This window comes from Paramisgurnus dabryanus, chromosome 14 (genome assembly GCF_030506205.2).
Source record: "Paramisgurnus dabryanus chromosome 14, PD_genome_1.1, whole genome shotgun sequence".
NCBI classification, from domain to species: domain Eukaryota; kingdom Metazoa; phylum Chordata; class Actinopteri; order Cypriniformes; family Cobitidae; genus Paramisgurnus; species Paramisgurnus dabryanus.
In genome coordinates, this window is record NC_133350.1 from 18,420,499 (window position 1) to 18,445,818 (window position 25,320).

At 38.2% G+C, this 25,320-nt stretch overlaps 1 protein-coding gene across 5 annotated transcripts in view; it reads left to right on the forward strand.

Moving 5' to 3' along the window:
• The window catches only part of srgap2 (SLIT-ROBO Rho GTPase activating protein 2), a 126,301-nt gene that overhangs the window by 53,678 nt on the left and 47,303 nt on the right, over window positions 1–25,320 (forward strand). For 4 of the 5 annotated variants that reach the window (XM_065241421.1, XM_065241423.1, XM_065241425.2 and 1 more), the window contains 2 exons: window positions 9,221–9,413; window positions 20,328–20,490. In XM_065241421.1, the coding sequence (XP_065097493.1) occupies window positions 9,221–9,413; window positions 20,328–20,490 (356 nt within the window). Of the gene's footprint in view, window positions 1–7,466; window positions 7,650–9,220; window positions 9,414–20,327; window positions 20,491–25,320 lie in introns of those variants that run through there. The other variant, XM_065241422.2, reaches the window with a different exon arrangement.

Consider the following 25,320-nt stretch of genomic DNA (forward strand, 5'->3'; position numbering starts at 1 on the left):
TGACAGCTGCTCTCTAATGGAAGCGTGTCTCTTTTCATCTATTCATTCTGATGGTTATTGGTGTAGATGTTGGCATGTCATCGTGGTTTCATTCATGTGCCTGGTTTTCCTTTTCGCCTTTTCTCCATCTCCTTACACACGCTTTCCATTAGAGTCATGGTTACATACAGACCCTTGAGATGACTCTCATGGAGCAAATAGTCATAAATGAGTCTCTTCCTCATCAGCTTAATGACATTCGTCGTGTAATAGTGCCATAATGGTCAAAAAGTTTCATTCATTACAAGCATATAAGTCATTTCCGCCCTTTCTATTTACTTTCCACTTCCTGCACAATTCCATTGGTCAAACCTGGAAATAACATTTGTTTTCTGTTTTTTAGGCGTGGAAAAGTCATGGGAATGAATTAAGTCTTAAGTCATGATATCATTTCTATAGTTACATATTAGCAAAGTGGATCATGTGGTGAAAGATGTTTTTAAGCGTGTGATACAAAACATTGCTGGAACTTTTTGACTCATTTTTACTCATTTTTTTCTCTCCTGAAACTGTATCCCCCCTTCTGAAACGGATTTCCTGTCCCCCTTTTCCTCGATGAAGAATGCATCTTTCATTTGAGGATTGGGTTTGGCATGCTTGGAACTAATAGAATCCACCCTGCTGAAATGTATTATTAAATGATAGACAGACCAATTTGGGGACCTCTGGCACTGTAGCGCATATGAAAGGGGGAAAAAATCCTTCATCCTGACTGTAGTTTGGGCCCCAGTTGGCCTCAAACTACAGCTCAGGTGCGAGTTGTCACTGCAGCCAGCTGTTCTTCCCATTTTCTCTGGAGTTTTGGTCCATTTTCTCTTGCATTGTGAAGTTTGCTCTAAAATGCCTCCCCCTTCCCTTTCTCTCTATATAGTAGGCTGTACAAACTGACTTCCTGTTGGGACCCTTCTGCTTCCTGTTTGTTCAAATGAATGGGATGGTTTCCTTCAGGCTGCCTTCGGTGACGCAATTATATACGCCATCCAGCCAGCCTCCTTGAAACAACTGCTCCCTTTCAGACTTGTAACCCATCCATACGCTTTGAAAAAGACAATAGTGTGACTCAAAGCTGCACAATACAGTTTCAACAAATGCACAAATGTCTTGTGAATCTTCCTTATCTTTTAACACTCACTAAAGGCTTTGTGAATGTGTATCATCACATATATAATTGCATTATTTTTAAGCACATTTTATTTTCTTCATAAGAGTTTCTTAAAGTGCACCTATTTCATTGCTAAAAACACATTATTTATTTATTTTGTGTATTTGGTGTAATACAATGTGTTCGCGTGGTTTATGGTTTAAAAAAACACATTCTTTTCGACATTTTTGTATCTCCAGATTTCACTCTCTTCCTAAAACACACAGATTTTGTACAAAACTCATCGATTTAAAAAGCGCTGTGTCCCTGATTGGCCAGCTAATCTGTACGTTGTGATTGGCCTGAATACTTCTGATGTCAGCCGGAAATGTGACGCTCCTTACCTTGTTTGAAAGATTTGCTCACAATTCAATGCTAACAGGAGTCCGAAGCGGGAGGAATTATGATAATGTTGGTCTTGTCTACATCACCAATCCCAGGAAGTAAACTGTTGCCTACAATCCGTGTGTTTGTTGTAGTCCAAAAAAAGAGATTTACGTTGGAGATGATGACTTGTGTCATCGTTTACTTTGGGGTTTGTACCTTTTGCATATTGTTAACATGTACTAATACAAACTTACACACCAAAGGAAATTTAAAAACGTGAATCGGACCATTGGTGCTCTTTAAATATTAGGATTTTCCTAGAATACTTTCACTGAATTTTTATATGCTTACTTAAAACAGTGATATGACCAAGCTTTGGATATTCAGTTTGACTTCTCTGTCTGGTATGAATTTTTTTATTTAAAAAATCCTAAGCATTTTTTAAATCCTCAATCTTTTTTAATGTTTTTTTTTTTTGTATTTTTCTGAAAAATCGTCTTGCATGCTTTTTCCAAACCCACTTGCTTCCGACGCACTTTTAAGCTGAAACGGGGCCAATGCTGCCAAAAACTGACATATTAAAACTTTTGTTTCTATTGTTAGGAACTTGAGAGAGGAAATGTGCCAAAATATAGACATTGCTTCGATGTCTTTCATTTATAATTTACAAAATGTGTCAGGGTGTTTGCTACAGTGAATACCTCAGATATCCACTTAACAAAATTGTGAGGATGACTTTTGTGACAACAACAGGGCAGCTGGGTTGCTTGTGTATTTGAAAATGCAAAAGTTTAACCCTTCATTTCCCTCAGTTAGTGTTGTCCTCAAACCCTTTTGAAATGTTTTGATGGCACTAATCCCACCCGCTTAGTCACCATGGCACCCCAGTGCTCCAGAATATAAAACATGGTGACTGCAATTTAAGGACAGCAGTCTTGCTGTCTACCTCCTGTAGATTTTTAAATCTTGCTTGCTTTGAAAGCCCTGGCGACCAGCCTGGAGATTGGTGCCCTCTGCCAGGGATTGTAATGAGATATGACAGATTTGGGGTGTGGTTTTTAAGGTAGCCGACTGAGACGCTCTCAGGGAAATGAGAAGAGTGACAGCTGGGATGAGAAGGGGAGGAGGACAGTTTTGGCCGTACCATCAGATTACAGTCCAATGAACCGTTGATGTACAATGTTTCACATCATTCCTTATAAATCAGGGTGTTTAAAAGGAAGGGATGGTTAACCCAAAAATTAAAATTAATTCCTTAATTTATAGAGTTTGCCTTCCATAGTTGGAAAAACAAATAGTATGGAAGTCGATAGGTACCATCAACTGTGTACTTATATTTATAATCAAAAATATCTTCTCTTGTTGTCTTTTACTGCTATATTTTAATGCGTGCAGATGCAGGCAGTGAAGGGCCATTATTTTAGTAAATTATCACTTAAATTTCAGTCTGTTGCATATTATTACATAAGAGTGAGTATGTGATGAGATTTTTTTGTGTGCGCATGAACTATTCAATATATTTAAGCTTTATCATTTAACACATTTGATTCCTTGTTCCTCTTTTGTTTTATGCCAGCTTGCTTTCTGTTTCTCTCTCACCCACCCCTTCCGCCTCTAACTAAAAGCCAGCAGAATCAATAATACATGGCTGTCTGATACCCTGACTGAGCAGAAATCTCAGCAGGACCCTGTGATGATCGTTGTCCGGGGACCAGCAGGTATTACCCAACGCTGTGTTTTGTTCAGGCCTATAATGAAGACCCAGTCACCACTTTGTAGCATGCTGGCCACAAAAAAGGAAACATCTGTGTCACATAAACCATCATGCAGCTATGCAATTATGTCGTTATAATGCTTGTTCGGCAAATGCATGCACAGTAGTCACTGCAGTCTGATCGCTTTAAGATCGGTTAAGCTTTAATGTCGCATTATGATGCTTCTCAATCAGGCACGGGCTATTTGAATCAAGGTCAATTCATGATTCAATGGAAAATCTAAGTGATCTCGCTTCAAACGAATCGTCTGAATTAGTCTGAATTGCAGCTAGGTAAGAATAGCTATTTGTAGCTGTCGTCGCAAACTACTGCAGTTGAAGTGTAACTGGTACTTTCCTGTGTCTATGAAGTACCACCAACCAGCAGGCGACCTGCTAATATGACTCATGTAAGAGGCTTCTTGATAATAGTGAATATTCATTTCTCAGTTTGATGACTCTTTACGGTCTATCCAAGAACTTGTTGGCATCTTATGTTTTCTGGGCATCTGTTAACCTTACATCTCATGTTATGATATTTCCTCATTAAATGCTTGTATTTATCACAGTATTTTATTAATGATTCAATGTCTAAATTTGTCTAGCACAACCCAATGTGAAAACATGGCTAAAGTCATTTTTTGTGATTTATTGTTTTTTTTTTTACATAAAATCATTAAGAACGTTATGTTGAATATAACTTTGATAGCTTTAAAGGGACATTCCACTTTTTTGAAAATATGCTAATTTTTCAGCTCCCCTAGAGTTAAACATTTGATTTTTACCGTTTTAAAATCCATTCAGCTGATCTTCGGGTCTGGCGGTACCACTTTTAGCATAGCTTAGCATAATCCATTAAATCTGATTAGACTATTAGCATTGCGCTAAAAAATAACCAAAGAGTTTCAATATTTTTCCTATTTAAAACTTGACTCTTCTGTTGTTACATCGTGTACTAAGACCGACAGAAAATTAAAAGTTCCAATTTTCTAGGCAGATATGGCTATGAACTATACCCTCATTCTGGCACCTAGCCATATCTGCCTAGAAAATCACAACTTTAAATTTTTCGTCTTAGTACACAATGTAACTACAGAAGAGTCAAGTTTTAAATAAGAAAAGGTAACACTTTATTTTACGGTGTCTTTGTTACACATGTTACATGTAATTATCATAGTAATGACAGTTAATTAGGCATAGTTAACCCTAAACCAAACCCTAATCCTAACCCCAACCCTCTTGTAAGTACATGTTGTTAATGATTATTACTTAGTACTTAAATGTATAATTACACTGTAACAGTGATGACGTAAAATAAAGTGTGACCTAAGAAAAATATCAAAACTATTTGGTTGTTTTTCATCGCAATGCTAATGGTCTAATCAGATTCAATCCGGATTTGAGTATCTGAATTTTACAGACAAAAGCTTCAAATTGGGATTGGTTTTCATTCGTGAGACACTAAATGCAAGAATGGGATTTCAAAAGATTCTTGCTACTAAAGACACATCTGCTTGGCACAGGCATTTATATCTTTCTTTCTTTATGGCCATTTCTAGCCATTATTTATAGAACAGTCCAGCGAGAGATGAAAGTTAAAGGAAAGGGAGGACGTTTGGACTAGAACCTCAGTTCCCATGAGCAAAGAGCCTTTGTATGTCAAAATACACCCCACCCACTGGCTTTGACAGGATAGACAATAAAGCATATGCATTTTACAAATAACATTTGTTATCACTAGTTATACAAGAAGGCACATGGAGTGTGTACAACGATTGCAATAAATACATTGAACAAAGCATTCATACTAAATAAATATTTAAAGGGTCATACTGTATTGTTAAAGCTCTTTATTAATTTATAAGAGTGAATCAGAATGGGTTCAGTCAGCCTAATGTGGGAATGAACTGAATAGTTTTTTCTTTAAAGATTGCGTAACTGTGTATTTCTCTATTTCACTTTGGGTATTTTTTTACTGCGGACACAAAATTGCAGCATAACCAAAGATTCGGTAGCACAGTAGTTCTCAGACTTTGGGAGAAGTTTATGAGCCCTTGAGACAAATGCAGAACATCTGCTTGAGTTTCACTTTGAGTGATCTTCACATAAAAGAGAGAGCGCCTGATCACAGTGAGCAGTCACTGCTGGTGTGTTTGTTATATTGGTCTGATTTTGTTCTTGTATGACTTCAGTAGTCTACATTAGTAAATCAATTCATGTCTGGATTTCTTCTCCTAGCAAACATAACTCTGTTACTCTATTGGCCTAATGCTTCATCACCTAACCAAGTCACATAAGGGGAAGCTTTGACAGCTGTGTGGGTTTGATTTATACATGGACATGCATGAACACATACAGTAGGCCTATACTTGAACAGGTAGACATCAGGTAGATTTACCCTTCATGACAACTGTGAAGGGGGTGAATCTTGCTGTAACTCATCTGTTTAAATTGTATTAGTCCTTAAAGTTCTGCGTAATAAAGGGGCTGGACACACCAAAGCTTTTACGCCCGCGGCTTTTTAAGCCAGCAGCTAGCGATTTTCCTCTGCGCTGAAAACCGGCACACGGCTGAGCACCGAGAGTTGAAAAATTTTCAACTTTGGATGAAAAGGTCCGCTCGTCAATGTCAGTTCTCACGGTCCAATCACAGTGGAGGAGGGACGGGACAAGTATCACCGCATCCAACCCTCTCACAGCTGACGTATCAGAGCTACCAAAGTGCTTAGCTGAAGAAAGCTGGCACTCAGCTGAAAAACAGCTTGCATTCAGCGTTGTCCAGGCGTTTTCAGCCGCGTTTAAAAGTTTTGGTGTACACAACCCCTAAAGGCGTGGCCACTGCTGTCACTAGAATCGAGCTAAGGGGGGTGTGGTTTCAGCAACAAGCCACCTCAGCTTCACCCATGTCCCGCTTCTTTACCCATTTTCGGTTATCCGCGAGTGATGCGTTGTGACGCGGCTAAGATAGTGACAGCAGACACTGCCTACTTTAAGGTTTAAAAATGCTCTTCATAAACCTATGAGTGACATCACAGACACTACATCCATATTTTTTACAGTGTTTTGTTAAGGTTCAGTAATTTCAGTTTAATGCAATGAAATGTTTTTTTTATCAGTATTTGAAATGAAATGAATTTTTTTTTTACAAATCTCACTTTAGTCATTTGATTAGTATTTAAAAAAATATTTTTTGTTGCAAAACCCTCTAAGTGCATGCATTTTTTGGCACTTCTAAAAAACAATCAACTTCTTTAGACAAGACAAAGTAAGCAGTTGCAAAATAATGAAAGATATTATTCCACCCAAATAGAAACTGAACCACATATTAGGGGGCGCTGTAATGCATGTGGTTTAAGTATTCAAGGGCCCAAGTTTGAATGTGATCCATGGTTGTTTCACATTTGTCTTCTGTGCACTTTGCTGAAAAGCTTTAATGATTACATTAAGCAGATTTGAAGTGAAAGTATTTGATGAACGTATAATACATGCCAAGTGCATTCGATTAATATTGTTATCATTTAGCGGCTTTTGCATCTGAGCTATTCATTTATTCATATTTATCCACACTTTACAGGATGTTGAATTAGAAATTAAAATTTTATTTTACTTCCTTAAATTCGAATAATTTATTAGGCATCCTGTTTGCTACCGGATTGAAGTGGAATTTTAAAAAACATCCTCAGTTCCCTTTTTTTCAAAGGCTGCCATATATGCACAACCTCACAAGCAGTTGTTGGATTTTTTTGTCTCACATTTATCTCAATATAAACAATACATTAGGGATTGTGAAAACCACAAAGGCTCAGTTGATTTATTTGCCATGCTGCGTCAGGGTGTCATTGCGTGTTTAGATGCACTTTGCCTTTTGCTAAAATGACACGGTTCCCTTTGAGATCTGAGGGCATTACAATGCACCACTGACTCATTTCCTATCATCATAAATTATACACAGAAAAGAAAATTACAGTGTCCGTGGTATTGACACATGTTGACAAAGCATGCCAGAAAGACAGGCTGACTAGTTATTTTCACAGACTGGGAATTCAAGGTTAGCCTCACAGCGCTGCAGTAAAAGTTGTATATCACAATGATGTCATACGAAAAAAGCCCAGGCGCACACGTGTGGTGTTAGACCGGGTGTCGGTCTGGAGTGAACGCAGAGTTTGTTGTGTTAGGAGCAACAGAGACAGAGGCTGTGAAAATCCCACTTCTCTATGATGTGAGAATGAAAGTGTGCTCTCAGCGTAAAAGCACAATACAGATGGGACAGTTGGGTATCGTAGCCCCGAGACTGTCACATCCTGAATCTCTCCTCTCTGCTGTGGACTGAGACTGGCAAAGCGCATGGATACAAAAGTCATCAGGTTTCTCTACAACAGAAAATGCAAAGGTATTTCGTACAGTACAGGATGTAGAATTGATTCTTTGGGTGGTGTTTTGTTTTTGTTTCCTATACTTTGGAGCTTCTTTGTAGTTTACTATAAATACTATGAAGTGGCTTCATTACAATTGTAACGTGATTGGCTATGAGCGATGAAATAGTTTTTAGTAGTCTGCAATCTTTCTTGTTTGTGCAAAGGGTTCTGAATTGCTTTTAATAGTTAAGCGATCATACGTAAATCATGCAAACAAATAAGATTGTTGTATTGTATGTCATGTTTGTTTAATTGGAGCCTTTGTACTGTATGCAGGGCAAGTAATTGTATGTAAAAGCAGAGTTCCCAGGAGCTCAAGTGAACATCATAATTCAATTTTCAATAGGCTGTCTGTATTGAAAGGAGTAAATTAATTTGTAGCCATGCTTGAGTGCTCGCTGGATGTCGGACAGGGAGAGGGAGATAGAGATGCTGTACCTCAAACGAAAATGAAAAGTGATCAGCTTGGATAATCTCTTTATAGATAAATCTCTGAAGGTGTGTGTGTACCTGATTAGTCCTACGATGTGATGGGTTTACCAGGAATTTTTTGACCTTTTGGAGACATTTTTGGTCCCTACGAGAAAAAAAAAAAGCTTATGAATAAAACATAATGATGTTTTTGTGATGTGTGTGTGATGAATTTCACATCAGCAGTGGTTCTTAACTGGTTTTGCTAGCAATTTTCCAAATAAATAATGCCTTGAGTATGAAATTAAATAAAATATTTTTTTAAGCTTGTATACATTGAAAACTTTTTAAAGGAAAACACCACAATTTTTTATATTTTACTATGTTCTTCCTTTAACTTAGACAAATTAATACATACCTCTCTTTTCTTAATGCATGCACTTAATCTTTGTACAGCGTGTCGTGAATGTGTTAGCATTTAGCCTAGCCCCATTCATTCCTTAGGATCCAAACCGGGATGAATTTAGAAGCCACCAAACAATTTCATGTTTTCCCTATTTAAAGAGTAGTTACATGAGTAAGTATGGTGGCACAAAATGAAACTTGGCGGGGAAAAAAATGAGAACTATATTATAAGGGGTTTAGTTTGCAGCACTTCAACCTCGGCTAACATCATCACTCCTGACTACTCCTCCTCTCGCTCAAACTTTCATCAATATTAATGCGCCCGAGGTACTGCAAACTAAGTGCCTTTCCGCCATAAATATAGTTATAATTTTAACCGCTTAAAAATCACCATGTGTTATTTTGTGCCACAATACCATATAGGTAAACCATGGAAGTGTTTGGTGGATTTTAAATTCATCTCTGTTTGGATCCTAATAAATGAATGGGGCTAGGCTAAATGCTAACACATTCATGACGCACTGTACAACGATTAAGTGCACGCATTGAGAAAAGAGAGGTATGTATTAATTTGTCTAAGTTGAGGGAAGAACATAATAAAATATTGAAAAACAGTGGTGTTTTCCTTTACTGTCTCTGGTGGTAATAAACAATTCTTAATATAAAAATCTCTTTTGTAAACCTCTGTGTGAACTTTAATGACCTGCTGTCTTTTCTCATGTTCTGGCAGAGATTCGAGCTCAGCTGGTGGAGCAGCTGAAGTGTTTGGACCAGCAATGTGAGCTCCGTGTGCAGCTCCTGCAGGACCTGCAGGACTTCTTCCGCAAGAAGGCCGAAATCGAGATGGACTACTCGCGCAACCTCGAGAAACTGTCTGAGAGGTTTCTGGCCAAGACGCGCTACACAAAGGACCCTCAGTTCAAGTGAGAGATGATTGGCTATTTTATAAGTTTTTGCAAATATTTGGAATATTTTGTTAAACTATTTATTCTAAAATATGAACTGTTTGGTACTAAAATATTTATGTTTCTTGTTGACAGTACTATAGCAACACAATTGAATTAAATAGTATAGTTCAGTAGTTTGTGCTCTAACTTGCTAAACATTTCAAATTGATATGTTTATACAGGCACTCACACACTCTCATGATTACACAAGCTGTTTTTCAATGGAAGTTAACAATCTTGCCGAGTAAACTCTCACCAAGGTCATGAGATATCCTGTCTGATAACTTATTCTGGGGTTATTCAAAGACGAAATGTGGAGAATTGAATGTTTTCTAAATAATTTTATATAATCTGAATGATGACTAATCTGTATTCATCTGAATCTGATCATCACATTTTCAAGCCAATTTTTAGCAGGTGAATACATACCACCCTGTCCTAACCAGACCTGACAATACAACACACAATGAAAGGTATCTTTTCCATGTTAGTCAGAGTTTTTGTCCTAACCAGCTGCAATGGCGATACACAAAAGCCGACAATGGAGTGTATTTGAGAAAGGGTTTCTATTTCTGCAACGTCACAGCAGACAGCTCTACCTACTCACAGATCTTATTTAAAGGACACTCCACTTTTTTTGAAAAAAGGCAAATTTTTCAGATTCCCTTAAAATTAAACATTTGATTTTTCCGTTTTGGAATCCATTCAGTCGATCACCCAGTATGGCGGTAACACTTTTAGCATAGCTCAGTATAATCCATTAAATCTGATTAGACCATTAGCATTGCGCTCAAGAATAACCAAAGGTTTTGATATTTTTCCAATTTAAAACTTGACTCTTCTGTAGTTACATCATGTGCTAAGACTGACGGAAAAAAAATTTCATTTTTTCGTAATAATATTCAATCGATTTAGCGTAATAATGAAGATAAAGTCCCCTGTTATTGAAAGTTTCCAAGGGGACTATTTTCGGGCACTGCGTAATATCACTGCTCCTGCTGCAGCCATGTTACGGCAGCAAAGTCCTTGATTATTACACCAGAATGAGAGTATAGTTCCTAGCAATATCGACATAGAAAATTGCAACTTTTAATTTTCCGTCGGTCTTAGTACACGATGTAACTACAGAAGAGTCAAGTTTTAAATAGGAAAAATATCGAAACTCTTTGGTTATTTTTGACCGTGATGCTAATGGTCTAATCAGATTAAATGGATTATGCTAAGCTATGCTAAAAATGGTTGCACCAGACCCGGAGATCGGCTGAATGGATTCCAAACGGTAAAAATCAGGGAAGCTGGAAAATGAGCCTATTTTTTAAAAAGTGGAGTGTCCCTTTAATAAAAAGGTTCTGTGCATTATGAATATTAATAATCAAATATGGCAACAAGTAACTTTAATAGCCTCAAAGAAAGCCATAATGGATAATTTACCTCAGAGCTTGATAAAAATGATAGGAAACAAAAGTTTTTAAATTGTGAACCTTGATAGGAAAAAGCAACTATGTTTTATTTCAAAGATGGTGTATCAGTCATTGAGTATATATTTTTTAATAATGTCGAATTGATTAATTTATTAATTTGATTATGTACCTGCAAGACGTTTTCCTATCCACTGCAAAAAGTATTCACCCCCTCTCCAGCGAAAATAGAGTTCTTAATACACATGAATATACTTTAAAAACCATAGCATGTTTGGTCATAATATGTTCATATGTTTAAATGTTAAACCCATATTTATTCAGATTTTTTAAATTATTATAAAAATATTTTTTCACACAATTGAGGGCTGAGCGCCCCTAATATTAAAAACTAGGTTTGCTGGCAGGACATTTGCAGATAGAGCACCACCTACATGCTTTTTTGATAGGCTGTTACTTTTGATTGATTTTGTCGCATTTCATAGTTGTGTCGCGACTGTGAACAGGCAAATCGCTTGTCCTGGAGTCTTGTCACTAGTTAGGACAGTGTTAAAAATTGTATCCATTGTGTTAAAATCCATCATAGCTTTTCATAAATTTCATTTCAGCTTGTTCTGTAGGTGTAAACAAGGTCTCCTTGTTTGTCAGTGTTTGCGATGAGCCAGTTCTCAGACCATGAGAATACAGCAAGTCTATTCATCTTTGACAAGACCCCACTGTTATATAAGCGGCTTTGTCTTGTATCTCTGTTGAGATAGGGATTTTGATCACGGAATAATGTCAAGTATTTTCTTCGAAGTCCTTGGTTCCGCTCCAGTGACCCACATTTGATCCTGATATTATAGCAGTTAAGAGTTATTATGCAGTAACAGCTGGTGTACCCTTATAAGTAACAAGAAAAAATGCCCTAATGGCTTTTACTCCATGAACCACAATGCAATTTTACATGGTTAAATAGATGGCTGTTTATGTTTTCCTGTCTGATTAAAGTCATTAGCTTTTAATAATGATTTTAAATTGAGGTTTACTGCAAACAAGAGCCTTGATATTAATTTTTATATAGATTCATCTTTGAACAGGTCTCTAAGGTTTTTATTTTTAAGTTTGGTTGGGTGGGAATAGCCTGTGGCAGTTATTCATGCTGTAAACCACAGTTAGATGTGAGGTTAAAAGTACATTTAATAAGATAGACATTCCAAACGGTCTAACTTATTGAGTCTACAGCAGTAATTCTCAAAGTGTGGTCCGCCAAACCCCCCCAGTGGTCCGCCAAAAGATGACCTAAATTAGGCAAGTGTTTATACCAGGGCTATTCAATTGGCGGCCCGCGGGTCATTACCCAAGGTAATTTGATCCGTCCCTTTATGTAGTCTGTAAAAAAGACATCTCTAGAATAAATTTAGTAAGTTAGACAACGGGCCCTACAGTTACGAGTTGATGAGCGTGCGTCTGTTTCATACCGCATGAGCTGAAGAGCGCGAGTCACGTGACTGGTGCGAGCAGCTGTGTCACGTGTTTATATTCGCGCTTTGGTCCACAAGTTCAACGCGATCGCCTCCCCCGCTCGCGCCCGCATCTCAAGACGCGATAGCTGACTGTGGTGAGTTAAGAGACCGGACTCTATGGCTGTTTTAACTTTATTTGTTGTATTTCCAGCTTTAAAACACTGCCTTTTCCGACAATTGTTGTCTGATAAGTCTGCTCAATTATAAATTGCATATCAACAATGACATTTACGTTACATGTCTTAATAAATGAAACTGCCGTTTTTCCAAAATTCAAAGCATCGTTCTCACACAATAATGCAAGCTAGCCTAATGTTTGCCAATTATTAAGATGGCTGTTGTTGTTGTTGTTGAAATAGGGCTACTGTATTAATTAGCTTTGACAAAAAACTGCATGAAACAATGTTATGTTCCATGTTATAAACTTTTTTGATATGTGCACTGAAGTGAGTAAATGAGTTAAATTCTCAATGAGTGTGATATGGATCTTATTTACCTATTTAAATGTAGAATAAAGCTTAATGTCAAGCATAAAGTGAAAGCAGCTAAAATCCACAGATCTATTAGTTTTGTAATGTACTAGTTTTTGTTTCATGTGTAAAATCCCTGTAATTTCAATGATTTTGGACATTAAGGGGAATTTTTATTCAGCATTATATTGTTACCATAGATACAACCATAAACGTCACATACCCACCACCTCAGTTTTAAATTAATGGCTCTTTGGAATTAAATAAAATTCATATAATAATTTCTGAACATAGCATTGCATTTGTGTTTAAAAAATTAGTTTTTGACTTAAAACAGTTGCATATTAAACTTAAATTTAGCTTATCCTTCCTATTTTGTTGTTTTTTTGGGGGCGTGTTAGAGTCAGATTCTGTTAGGTGGTCCTCAGAAAAATATTGGAAGATGAAGTGGTCCTTGGGCTGAAAAAGTTTGAGAAACACTGGTCTACAGCAAATGCTTTTCCAACCATTATAAAGCAAACCATTTACTTGTACACTAATAGCCATTATTCAGGTGCTTTATTAACTCCTAACGGTCCATGTTTGTGTTGACATATTGTTGATCTCTATCATCTCTCCGTTTGCTGTGTAAATACGTTAGACTGGATTTTAAAGAGTTGTTTTTCGGCACAAGTTTCTATCTGACAGTTTTGCCATAGGCATTGTTTTGACAGTAATCCAATGCTTGGATATATCCAGTGCTTGAACTTTTCCTTTTATTATTGCATGCTGCTTTCATGCATCACCTTTACACGTCTCCTGTATCATATTCTTGTAATTTATAACCTCCCGTTCAATGTCTTTTTTTACTCTTGGGGTAAATTCCCATGGTTACACAGCTTCCATATTAAAGGATTGGAATTCTGGATTGCTTCATGCCTGGGAAAGTCAACACACCGTACTATTATCTACCAGACATAATCAATAATTATCAGCATTTTTGAGAGGCATGAGGTTTGTATGAAAGCTTTGTTCTCTCAGACAACAGTGCACCTCAAAGCCCGAGACAAGCACAATATGGAGACTTGTATTGTTATAGTTTAGGGCTGTGGTTATATTCAAGTATATTTAAAACATAAAACAGTAGTTTACAGTCAAGCAAATTTATTACAGATACACTTTTTCTTTTTTTGTTTTAAAGTAAACTTTTGCATCATTTATCAATAAATGACTAACCTGGATTTGCCCATGCTGCCTTGCGCTCAAATTTATTCACGCTGCAAGTCTAGCATAGAAACTATGGACCATTTTTTCCCCTGAAATAGGGAACCAATCACAGAACTGGGAGGGGCAGCAAGACGATGACGACGTCTATGCGACATAAAGCAGTTTTGTTTATCCAACATGGCATTCGTTGTGCCCAATTAACGGCTCTGGGCATTCGTAAACCACGCCTTAAATACGAGAAAATTAGCCTGTGGTTCCCAGACCACGTCTCATTCTCTATGAGACAGGTCTGGTGTTGACCAGGCTAATAAATTAATACCCTGAACTACAACTCGGGGGCGGCACAGTGGCTCACTATTGCACTATTGCCTCACAGCAAGAAGGTTCCCGGTTCGAGCCCCGGCTAGGGCAGGTGGCCTTTCTGTGTGAAGTTTCTGCATGTTCTCCCTGTGTCAGCGTGGGTTTACTCCGGGTACTCCGGTTTCCTCCCACAGGCCAAAAACACGCAAGTTAAGCAAATTGGAGATGCCAAATTGTCCCTCCCCCAACTTGTGTCTAAATCAACTTGTCTGAATAAACTTGTGTATGGATTACCTGGTTCTCGCCATGAATATAGCCGTAGATGCTGGAATGGCGTTAAGAAATAAAGGAAGAAGAAGAACTACAACTCTATTCCTACTTGAGAACATAGCTTTGAAGACTATGCTTAATATTGGCTCCTTTGACAAAATGTAATGTCTGTTAAATTAAAAGTGTAAATGTGAGCCCCACGAATCCTGTTCCAACATTCCTACATTTAACAGGCCAAAGGGACGATGATGCCCAGCATTGGAATGTGAAGTATTTTCCAACCTCGCTTCTCCAGCTTAACATAGCTCTCGGGTAATTCGCCTTCCACGGGTACCCGTGGTACAGGCGCATCTGTGAAGACTGATCTTTTGGAGCCCCCTAATAAACTAGTTATGTTCTTACAAGAATCACTCAGCAGCTTTACAATCTAGCAGTCAAAGGTCAAACGAGTTTAATTCATCTATGTGTGGCATGTGCGTCATTTGCTCAGCAATCCAGCGGGAGGCCCGATGACGACCGGCTCTGCTATGAAAGAGTTGCATGGTTAAGGACACGTGGCTTGGAATGATAACACACCATGGTACTGACCTAATTTCTAGCATGCCTGATTCCTCACGAATGGAGTTGATACAAAGAATCAACAGAAACTGACCACAGGGTCTGGACTTGTGACAAATAAAAAGAATGTTGGTTACGCTGGTGCCATGGAGAAGCAATGATGTGTCACATGCTTACTGGTGATCCACAATTAAACTACAAGTTCACAACTTTTCTCTTCCTCTTTGTGCAGGACAAGGGGAGGAGGTTACGGATAACGAAGTTTTAAAAAAATGTATACATTGATGGCTTTTCGTGTCTTGGATTAGTTTAGGCCTGCATGGGCAACCAGTGCTAAACTTTGCCCACAATCTGCAAGTCCTATTGCGCAGTATCCAGTGTCACAATACCAGCCTTCCCATTTGTGAGGAGCAAAGGGGTAGTTTAACTAGAGGAAGTGAGTCCGTCTGGTCTGGGTTGTGTGTCTGTACTTGCATGTTTGTGTGATGGTAGGAGAAAGCAAGCAAGACAAGTTTCATTTCCTCTGAGTTTTGACTTGGTTGGTTGATGTCGTGTCTGGACAGAATCCAGGGTCTTGTAAAACACTTCTCACCAAAGTGAAAAATCCCCTTCAACACCTAATCTTGTGTACCTTATAAAACAAGAACCTGAGAGAATAAATCTGGCACTTTTGCTTTCTGTTTCCCAAGACCTCACATTTATATAAGTTCCCTTCATTTTAGTCTGAGCCAAATGTCACGAATTGCTTGAAATCCTTCACCTCTCAAAATGCTTCACATTCCATCATGTCACGTCTCTAGTGTGTGCAACATAGAAATTAGGCCGTTTTTGGCTCTCCAAAGCGTTCCTTCAGTGAAAGAGCATCTCTGTCTGTGATGACCTTGCTGTTAATTGGTCAATTTCTCAGCTCATGTGACCTCAACTCTTTCTCAGCCTTCTACAAATGACCCAGAGCCTACTTGTTTGAATGGCCATTTAGAAAGGCTTTCCATCAGCCAAGAGGCCATGCTAATCTCATCAACATTTCTTTGTTAGTTTGTTCTCAAGAGGAATTGTGGCTCTCCTAGGACTCCATCGTGTGTGTTTAAGCATGTGCCTTGCTTCTTTGCATATGAAAAAGTAAATTAGTATGTTAAGGATGTTGCTCAGGGTTGTTTGTGCCTATACCGTATGTGATTTATAGGTTTATGTAATGGTATCAAGTTTCAGATGGGATCAGTTCAGTGTTGCTAAATGCTACAAAATACTTTCATATATTTATATCTGTGCATTAGTCATGAGAGGTGTTCACCCATGACTTGATGTCTCACATAACATTGTGGCTTACCATCAGGGACTCACCTTCCACGAACCCCTGTTGTGCAATACCTTTTACTTCACTTTTTTGCTACATGCTCAAACCAGTTTTATACTTCGCTTTTGTTTTTTATACCAGCATGTGGTGTGATTTGTCATGCCAGCATTCTCATTCCTCACTTCAGCTTTGCTCTCCAAACATCCAAATGCAATTATTTATGCTACGTGTCTTTACTTCGCTTGGTTAAATAGGGGAGTGTGTGCGTATGTGGGTATTTGAAGGGAAAGTGGTGGGTGGGGGTGTTGCTGCTAAGCTCTTAAACATGTTTTAACTGTGCTAAAATGGTTTCGTTGGACTGTGGCCATCACATTATCTGCCTTATGGGGCTTTTTAACTTTATTCCTGTATTCCTTGCTGACAGACAAATAGACTTGTTTATTATGACATCTCAAAGTTCTTGGTTTGGTCAGTGCTAAGAAACACAATTAGGAAACACTATTTATTGTGCAGTTTATGTCAGGTGTAATTGTTGGTCAGAAATATGTTGTCTTAATGTGACCATAGCGAGCGATTTTGTAGATTTCACCATTCGAGTTGATAGGACGTCGGTCTTGAGTGACTAAAATAGCTGCCTGGAGGTGTTGCAAATATGGCCGCCAAATGCAGACTTTCCTTTTCTAAAATGCATTGCAATGCATTCCGAGATGGTCTTCTTTCCAAAATATAGATGCTTCTTTGATTTTGGCTGTTTAAAACAACGTTATGGCACCTTAGAAGGTTTTAGAAAAGATCTAATGTGTTGTAGTAGTTAGTTGGGTTATTTAAAATCCATTTATTACCCCTTTACCCTCAAATACTTGGGCTGTCTGATAACAAAAAAAAACTCTTCTTATCCTATCACTCAAATAATTACGTGGGCAAAAATAAAGAGAGATGTGTTGTGTCCTTTTCTTTGTGCTGACAGATGTTGAGAACAGGAACAGGTTGTGATGTACCGCCACAGAGCCCCCGCTGAGCTCTGAACGCTGGCTGATTTTCCCTCTCTTTGAACTCATAGGGAGGGGTGTCTGTCTGGAAGTGTTGTCGGCAGGCAGATCTAGAGGGAATGTCCTGTTTGGAGCAGCAGAGACCCCACAGAGCAATAAGATTAATTCAATGCACTCTTCAACACAGAAGACTGCCATACAAGTGTTAACATCTGTACACGTGCATCAGCTTCATTGCCCAGGCCTAGATTAATACAATAGTGCTTAATTTTATCCCATAATCTGAAGGTGTGGAGAACATGATGCCCAAATATTTATCTGATACACACTGCAAAAACAAGTTTTTGCCAAAAAAAAAGACAAAATCAATAATACATGCTTATGTATCTTGTATTTTTAGCATCTTTAAAACAAGATGAATTCACCCGATAAGTTAAAGGATAATTCCGGTATTTAACACTTTGAGTCTCATTTCTGGTTTGTTTTGGATGAACTACAGTGATGGACACAGAAATTTTGGGTCGTGTCTTGAGTTTTTGACTCGTTTAGAAGCGTCTCTTGACTGCTTCAGAATGGAAGTCAATGACCATGCACAAACATGTCATTAAAACAACACTTAACGTTCATTTTCAAAACTGTGCTACTTACCGAGTGGTTTGTGGTGTTCGTTGATAATTAAAAAAAAGTTGTGTAGCGAAATACAGTTTCTGTCGTGTTTTATTTGGCATTTTGTAAAATTCCATTGACTTCTCTTGGAAGACTCATTGCTCGCTGATATATCACTCCGCCATCGGGAAACAGAAAAGGGTCTGTTTACGTGTGGTTGTAGTTTTTTCGCTCGGTTTCTCTCAGAATAAATTTTTCCCATATTTGATGGCTCAGTGACCAGCCTTAGGTTTGAAGTTGAGCTCGATTGTGACTGTCTATACGTTAGACACCGAGCGTACTTGTATGGCAAAGTGGTTGTCGCCATCAAGTGGTCGGGAGTGTGCCAACGCTTCAGACTCAAATATAGAGCGGAAGTATATATGCGGTTGTGAGGTATCTGAAAAAATAGTTCCACTATAGCAAATAACACGGATTGAAATCATACATTGCGCCAATATATTTGTTTTTAATCATCAACGAACACCACGAACCACTCGGTGAGTAGCACAGTTTTGAAAATGAACGTTAAGTGTTGTTTTAATGACATGTTTGTGCATGGTCATTGACTTCCATTCTGAAGCAGTCAAGAGACGCTTCTAAACGAGTCAAAAACTCAAGACACGACCCATTGTCAAAATTTCAGTGTCCATCACTGTAGTTCATCCAAAACAAACCAGAAATAAGACTCAAAGTGTTAAATACCGGAATTATCCTTTAAGAGTACCTGATTTCATATCAAAATTGCTTCCACTGTTTTAAGCATATTTGTTATCTTGCTTCACTTAACAACATTTTAAATGGATTTAAAATTGCTGTTCTACTATTGGCCAGATCAAGCGGTTGCCTGTTGCTATTTAGACTGAGGATGATTGCAACAAAAAGGAAATTATAGCTTTGAAAAGACAATGGAAGAACTCTCTCGCTGCCTTGCTCTGTATGTTTAGTCCTTTCTTTGTGTTTTGGTAAATTACAGTTTGTCTAAAATTTTAAAGGAAATGTATTTTACTTCAACATATAAGCCACTGTAGGTTATGAATTGACATGTTTTATTGTAAATAAGCATTTTAAATCAAACCCTTATGGATTTTGTCAACAAACCGGTATTTCTGATTGGCTTGAGATCAGTATTAAAGGAATAGTTCACCCAAAAATGAAAAACCTGTCATAATTTTCTCACTCGTGTTGTTACAAACCTTAACAACATGAACACGAAGGGAAATATTTTGAGGAATGTTAATAACCAAACTGATATTTAGCCCCATTCAGTTTGAAAAAAAAAAAGAATATTATGAACGTTAATGGGGCTTATGAACGGTTTGGTTACAAACATTCCTCAAATTATCTTCTTAATACAAATAAATTTATACAGGTTTGTTAAAACACAAGAGTGAGTAAATTATGAATTTGAGTGAACTATCCCTTTAAGTGGATTTACATCTGATTTACACCATGTGCCATTAGCATTAAGTTATCATTATCTCATTGACTGTGGTGGCATTTAGCGTTTTTTTGCATCTGAGCTCCTTAATAGTTTGGTTAAAAAAACTATGTTTGCTAATGTATACGGTTGGAGGTATATTACCACTCACTGGTATCTTGGTAGCAGGGCACTACCTCCGGCTCTGTGATTTCTACAGGACCCTCAGCATCAGCTGTCTCTTCTGGCACGAACAACCCGATCCATCTATCCATCCCTCCAGCATTTGCCTTCTGTACCGCACGGCTTAGCGAGATTCCACTTTGGCATGACATTCATTGTCGTATAGTCTAATTTGCATCTGCAGAGAGCGAAGAATTTGTCAGTACAAATTCATATGCATGTATACCCTTCTTAACTAAAAGTCATGGACTCATGCAGTGTTTAACATAAAGACGGAATTCCTGATCAGAGAATCAGTCAGGGTTTTTTTTGTGTGGTTATTTGTACTTGTAATGTGCGTGTGTCACACCTCATTTTCTACAGAGTCTGCATCTGGTTATCTGCATAAATGGTTTTGGCAGTAGTTAATTATCCAAGATGGGTATGACTCTTCCAGCATTCCTACCATACAAAGACTTGATATATTAAATGGCTTTAGATGCAAAAGTCACTAAACCCAAGCTCTGTCTAAAATTTGAGATTGATATTAACAGAATACTTGAATTTTGTTTAGCACTGGCTTAGACAATTTGCCAGATGCGTAACATGAATGTACACTAACACATGGGCCTGTTCTCCTCTGATCTTTGCAGGAAAGAACAGAACGTCTTGTCTCCGGTCAACTGCTGGAATCTTCTGTTGGCTCAGGTGAAGAGAGAGAGTCGAGACCACGCAACTCTAAGCGATCTCTACCTCAACAACATCATACCACGCTTCGCCCAGATCAGCGAGGACTCAGGGCGCCTCTTCAAGAAGGTCAGAATCATCTCAATACACCTGTCGATTCCCCTGTTACAGCCTTTTCATTTAAAACTTCCTGTTACATAATCGTGCCATAGTGTTGTGCGATATGTCCTATAGTGAGATCGTTCCATCGAAAGATTGTGAGAACGCCGATACACGATAGTTTGGGGGGTGAAGCAATAGTTTACTCATTTATTTATTTGTTCATTTTTAACTCCTTTATGACAAGTCACTGAATTGGTGGACAAAAAAGAAGCAGATTTTCTTGCAATACTGTCACGACCGCCACCTTCTTAAACCTGATGCCATTAATCTGAGCATGTCATTGATGCCCAGGCGCTTTGAACTTTCCTGCATGCCAGGGAGCAGGAACAACTCACTCGCTGGTTTTAAACCACCAACCTCTTTAGTGAAAGGAAATGTCATATCCATGCGTATTATAAGCTAAGGTGCGAAAAGGAGTCAGTGCCATGTGCATTCAGGTGCAAGGAAGAGTCTGTGCTGCGCACATTACAATTTCATGTGCGTGAAGGAGTCCATGCCTTAAAAATAAGCAAAGAGTTTCAATTTTTTGTATTTAAACCTTGACTCTTCTGTAGTAACATTGTGTACTAAGACAGACAGAAAATAAAGGTTGCGATTTTCTAGGCAGATATGGCTAGGAACTATACTCTCACTCCGGCATAATAATCAAGGACTTTGCTGCCGTAACATGGCTGCAGGAGGCGTAGTGATATTACGCAGTGCCTGAAAATAGTCCCCTGCAATCGAAAGTTACTAAAGGGACTATTTTCGGCTGCTGCGTAATATCATTGCACCTCCTGCAGCCATGTTACGGCAGCAAAGTCCTTGATTATTACGCCAGAATAAGAGTATAGTTCCTGGCCATATCTGCCTAGAAAATCACAACTTTTAATTTTCTTTCGGTCTTAGTACATGATGTAACTACAGAAGAGTCAAGTTTTAAATAGGAAAAAAATGTGAAACTCTTTGGTAATTTATAAGTGCAGACCCGTTGATTTGCTTAATGGATTCCAAAATGGTAAAAAAATCACATGTTTAACTTTATTAAACTATGATGATGATAATAATAATAGCATAATAATAATTTAAAACTATAATGGGCAAACATTCCAACTATCGTCATGATGGCCCCACTATTGCTCATACGTCTGACTATTGGCACAACCCTATTGTGACATTTCAGAAACAAAACCAAAATATCAAGTGATGGTTGTGCTGTCTGCAGTTTCTACATGTTGAAGAAGAATCATGGAAATGCTCCAAATTCTCCTCAGTTGCTTAAACAGATGGAGTGTGAATTGCATTAACAAATTCTTTGTAGGTGATAGCAGGTGCTTATTTTAAGGTGAAACAGATTTCTTTTAAGCTTGCTACAACACTGTATACTGTCAGTCACTTTTGTTCAGCTGAAATTGAGAGCGTATGAGAGTGTGATCCCAGCATTCAGTGTCAGATTCGCTTTGGCCTGTCTAGACTAGTCTTGTTGACTCCGAACTGATTCCCTTACAGTACGCGGTGCTTTCCAATTCTTACAGTACAAGCCTAGGTTATCCAGTTCAATCCAGTTTACAGATTTATATTACAGTTTCAGATCTTATGTTACTTCGTGAGACTGGTAATTCTCAGTCCATTACCTTTGACATTCCAGCTTGTGATATTGTCACAGCTTTGTACAATTTTCTTTTCTGAGAGAGAAACTCCAAAATCTAAACTACATTTTCCTTTCAAATTGGGAGAGACAAAGGACTTGCTTCAAATCGTTTATGTATTTTTCTTCCCTCTATAACTAGCGGCAAATGCTCATAAGACCCCAATCAGCACCTCTTTCTCTCCCACTGTGTCTCTGTCAGTTTTTTGGTTCTCATGAGAGAAAGTTGAGCCTCCCTATCAACATTCTCCTCCACACACACACACACTCTCTCTCTCTCTCTCTCTCTCTCTCTCTCTCTATCTCTCTCTCTCTCGTAGTCAAGCTCACTCGGCCCTCCATGCTTTATAACAGACCTTGATTATTATCCTGGCTGGCTGCCCTCTGGAGACTTCCTCGCACTCACTAAAGGCTGTTCGATTGGGCTTACCCCACATCCCCGAACCCACGCTCACACCTGTCTTAAAAGCCCCGCGACACGCCGGAGAAATTCTGCACTCTAAATGCAAATAGTGTCAAGGGAGCCGTGTCCAGAGGAGCTTTTAAACTTTATTAAACCATAACAGCACGGACACAAGAAACCGCTCAGAGAAATACAAGTATAGAGGAGTATAGCAGAAAGTTTCGGATACACTATCACAGGTAGAAGTATTCGATTTACTAACACTTTTTACTAACGCTAACCACCAATGTAACGTAATTATTTTTTTTTTTAAATGGCCTGTGTGAGATATTGGCCCCTCCAAATAAGCAATAAACATTATGTCTCGGCTCTATTCGTGTCTCAGCTCATTTTTGGGTGCTTATGTTCTTTTTACATGAAACTTTGTCCGATCAAGAGGGTTCATCAACTCAGCCACATGATTTTGTTGTTTTGGGAAATTACAGGACTAAATGCAAAGTCCTGTTTAGAGGAACAATGCAATGACATGTGATGAATGTTGAGTGCCAGTACACCAAACCCCCTTTAACACAACACCCACTAGAAGCCCAAAGTGATGTCCCAGCCTTTGTGAAGTTCTAGGACAGATTTTTGCCAAACCAAATCCATCTCCTGCCGAGATCATACAAACTTGTGATCGCTTACATTTAGCCGAGTGCGACTTCTCATGAAGACTTGTAAATCCATGTCGGCCCATAACAATGTCCATCCACATTTGCCAGTAAGATTTATAAAAGCTCTTAATGGAAAATCAATAGTTTACACCCATTTCTCAAGCTCATTGTGTGTGAGTGTGTGTGTGTGTGTGTGTGTGTGTGTGTGTGTGTGTGTGTTGTCTTTGGAGTGCGTCTGTGAGCAGATGGAGGAAAGGCATTACCGCCTGCTTTTACCACACTACTGAAGATCTATTTCACCACAGCAGTGTTATACTGCTTTGAAGGGAAGTGTTATGTGTGTTTGTAAGTGACGGTGGGAAAAGGAGAGGTAGGAAAATGGAAAGAAATTGTTCAGATACGTCTAACAGTAGATTAAGTAACTAATTCACCACATAATTTTATTTATTTAAATTATTTAATTATTGCTTGTGTGTATTTTTTATTTTTATGAAGCTGACGACTGGCGTGCAGGTGTGCCCAAACCATTTTCATGAAACGTGAATAAAGACGCGCAGTGTGAAAAGTCGTGCAATACATACGCCGATACATTTCAATTTTGTGTGCATATGATATTCCAATCCTTCCCGTTTACTTAATAGGGCACATCTTTTTGTGTAATTTTATGTATTGGTTTTTAAATTTTTTAGTTTTTTTTTAAACCACTATTGCCGTATTAAGTGAACAGGACGGACTGGCATATCATATGCACGCAAATTGAAAATTAACGTATGTATTGCATGACTTTTCATTCTTTGTGCTATTTATAAGCATTTCTTAAGAAAGTAGTTTCTTAAAGGGACACTCCACTTTTTTTTTAAGTGTGCTCATTTTCCAGCTCCCCTAGAGTTAAACATTTGATTTTGGCATAATAATCAAGGACTTTGCAGCCGTAAGGCTGCCTGAGGTGCAATAATATTACGCAGTGCCTATAAATAGTCCCCTGCTATGGAAAATAACCAAGGGGACTATTTTCGGGCAGTGTGTGATATCATTGCACCTGCTGCAACCATATAGCAGCAAAGTCCTTGATTATTACGCCAGAATGAGAGTATAGTTCCTAGCCATATCGGCCTAGAAAATTGTAACTTTTAATTTCCATCAGTCTTAGTACATGATGTAACTACAGTAGAGTCAAGTTTTAAATAGGGAAAATATTGAAACTCTTTGGTCATTTTTTTGCGTTATGCTAATGGTCTAATCAGATTCAATTGATTATGCTAAGCTATGCTAAAAGTGCTAGCGCCAGACCCAGAGATCAGCTGAATGGATTCCAAAACGGTAAAAATCAAATGTTTAACTTTAGGGAAGCTGGAAAATGAGCCTATTTAAAGTGTAACTAAACCCCTGGTCAGAGCCTGACTCCACCCACTGCAATATTTGAAAAATGCAAGAAAAGTGGGCAGATCCCAACGGAGATAGAAGGGACGAACTAAGTGTGTGGTGAGATCGTAACAAGGGCGTGGTGAGCTTGAACCTGCTTACGTCACAAGTTTTTTCTTGGACCCAACATCCAATACGAAAATTCAACTGCAGTAGCCACCGTTCAACCTGAAGAGGGCAGCACTCAGACGTTTTAACACCATATATTGTAGTATTGAAACACTTTATATCCAAATGTCAAAAAACTGACTAAAATCAATGAACAGCACTAATAAAGCATCATTCTTACAGATCATTAACAAAAAAAGTTGGTTTAGGGTTTAGTTACTCTTTAAAAAAATTAAGTTTCTGATTGGTTCATACTAGTATTGTAATGCATTTTAGAGAATACGGTAGAAAGATGAAAGATAATGGGAGGGCTAACAGGGTGCCTGTCATATAGACTTAAATCTATCCTATGAATAATAACCTTAGCTCATTAATAAGCTCATTATTTACCAAATCTGGATGTTTTTGTTTGTTTTTTCTTATTAGTCAGGTAACAAAACACTTTATGAATGTCACCTCAAACAAATCCAAAAAAAAGGTTTCCCTACAACTCACCCATTCATCTTAGCATTCAAAGGGTTAAAATAAGCTCCACTCTTCTTATCTTTGTAAACAGGAAGAAAGCCATGTGACTGTGGTGTAAA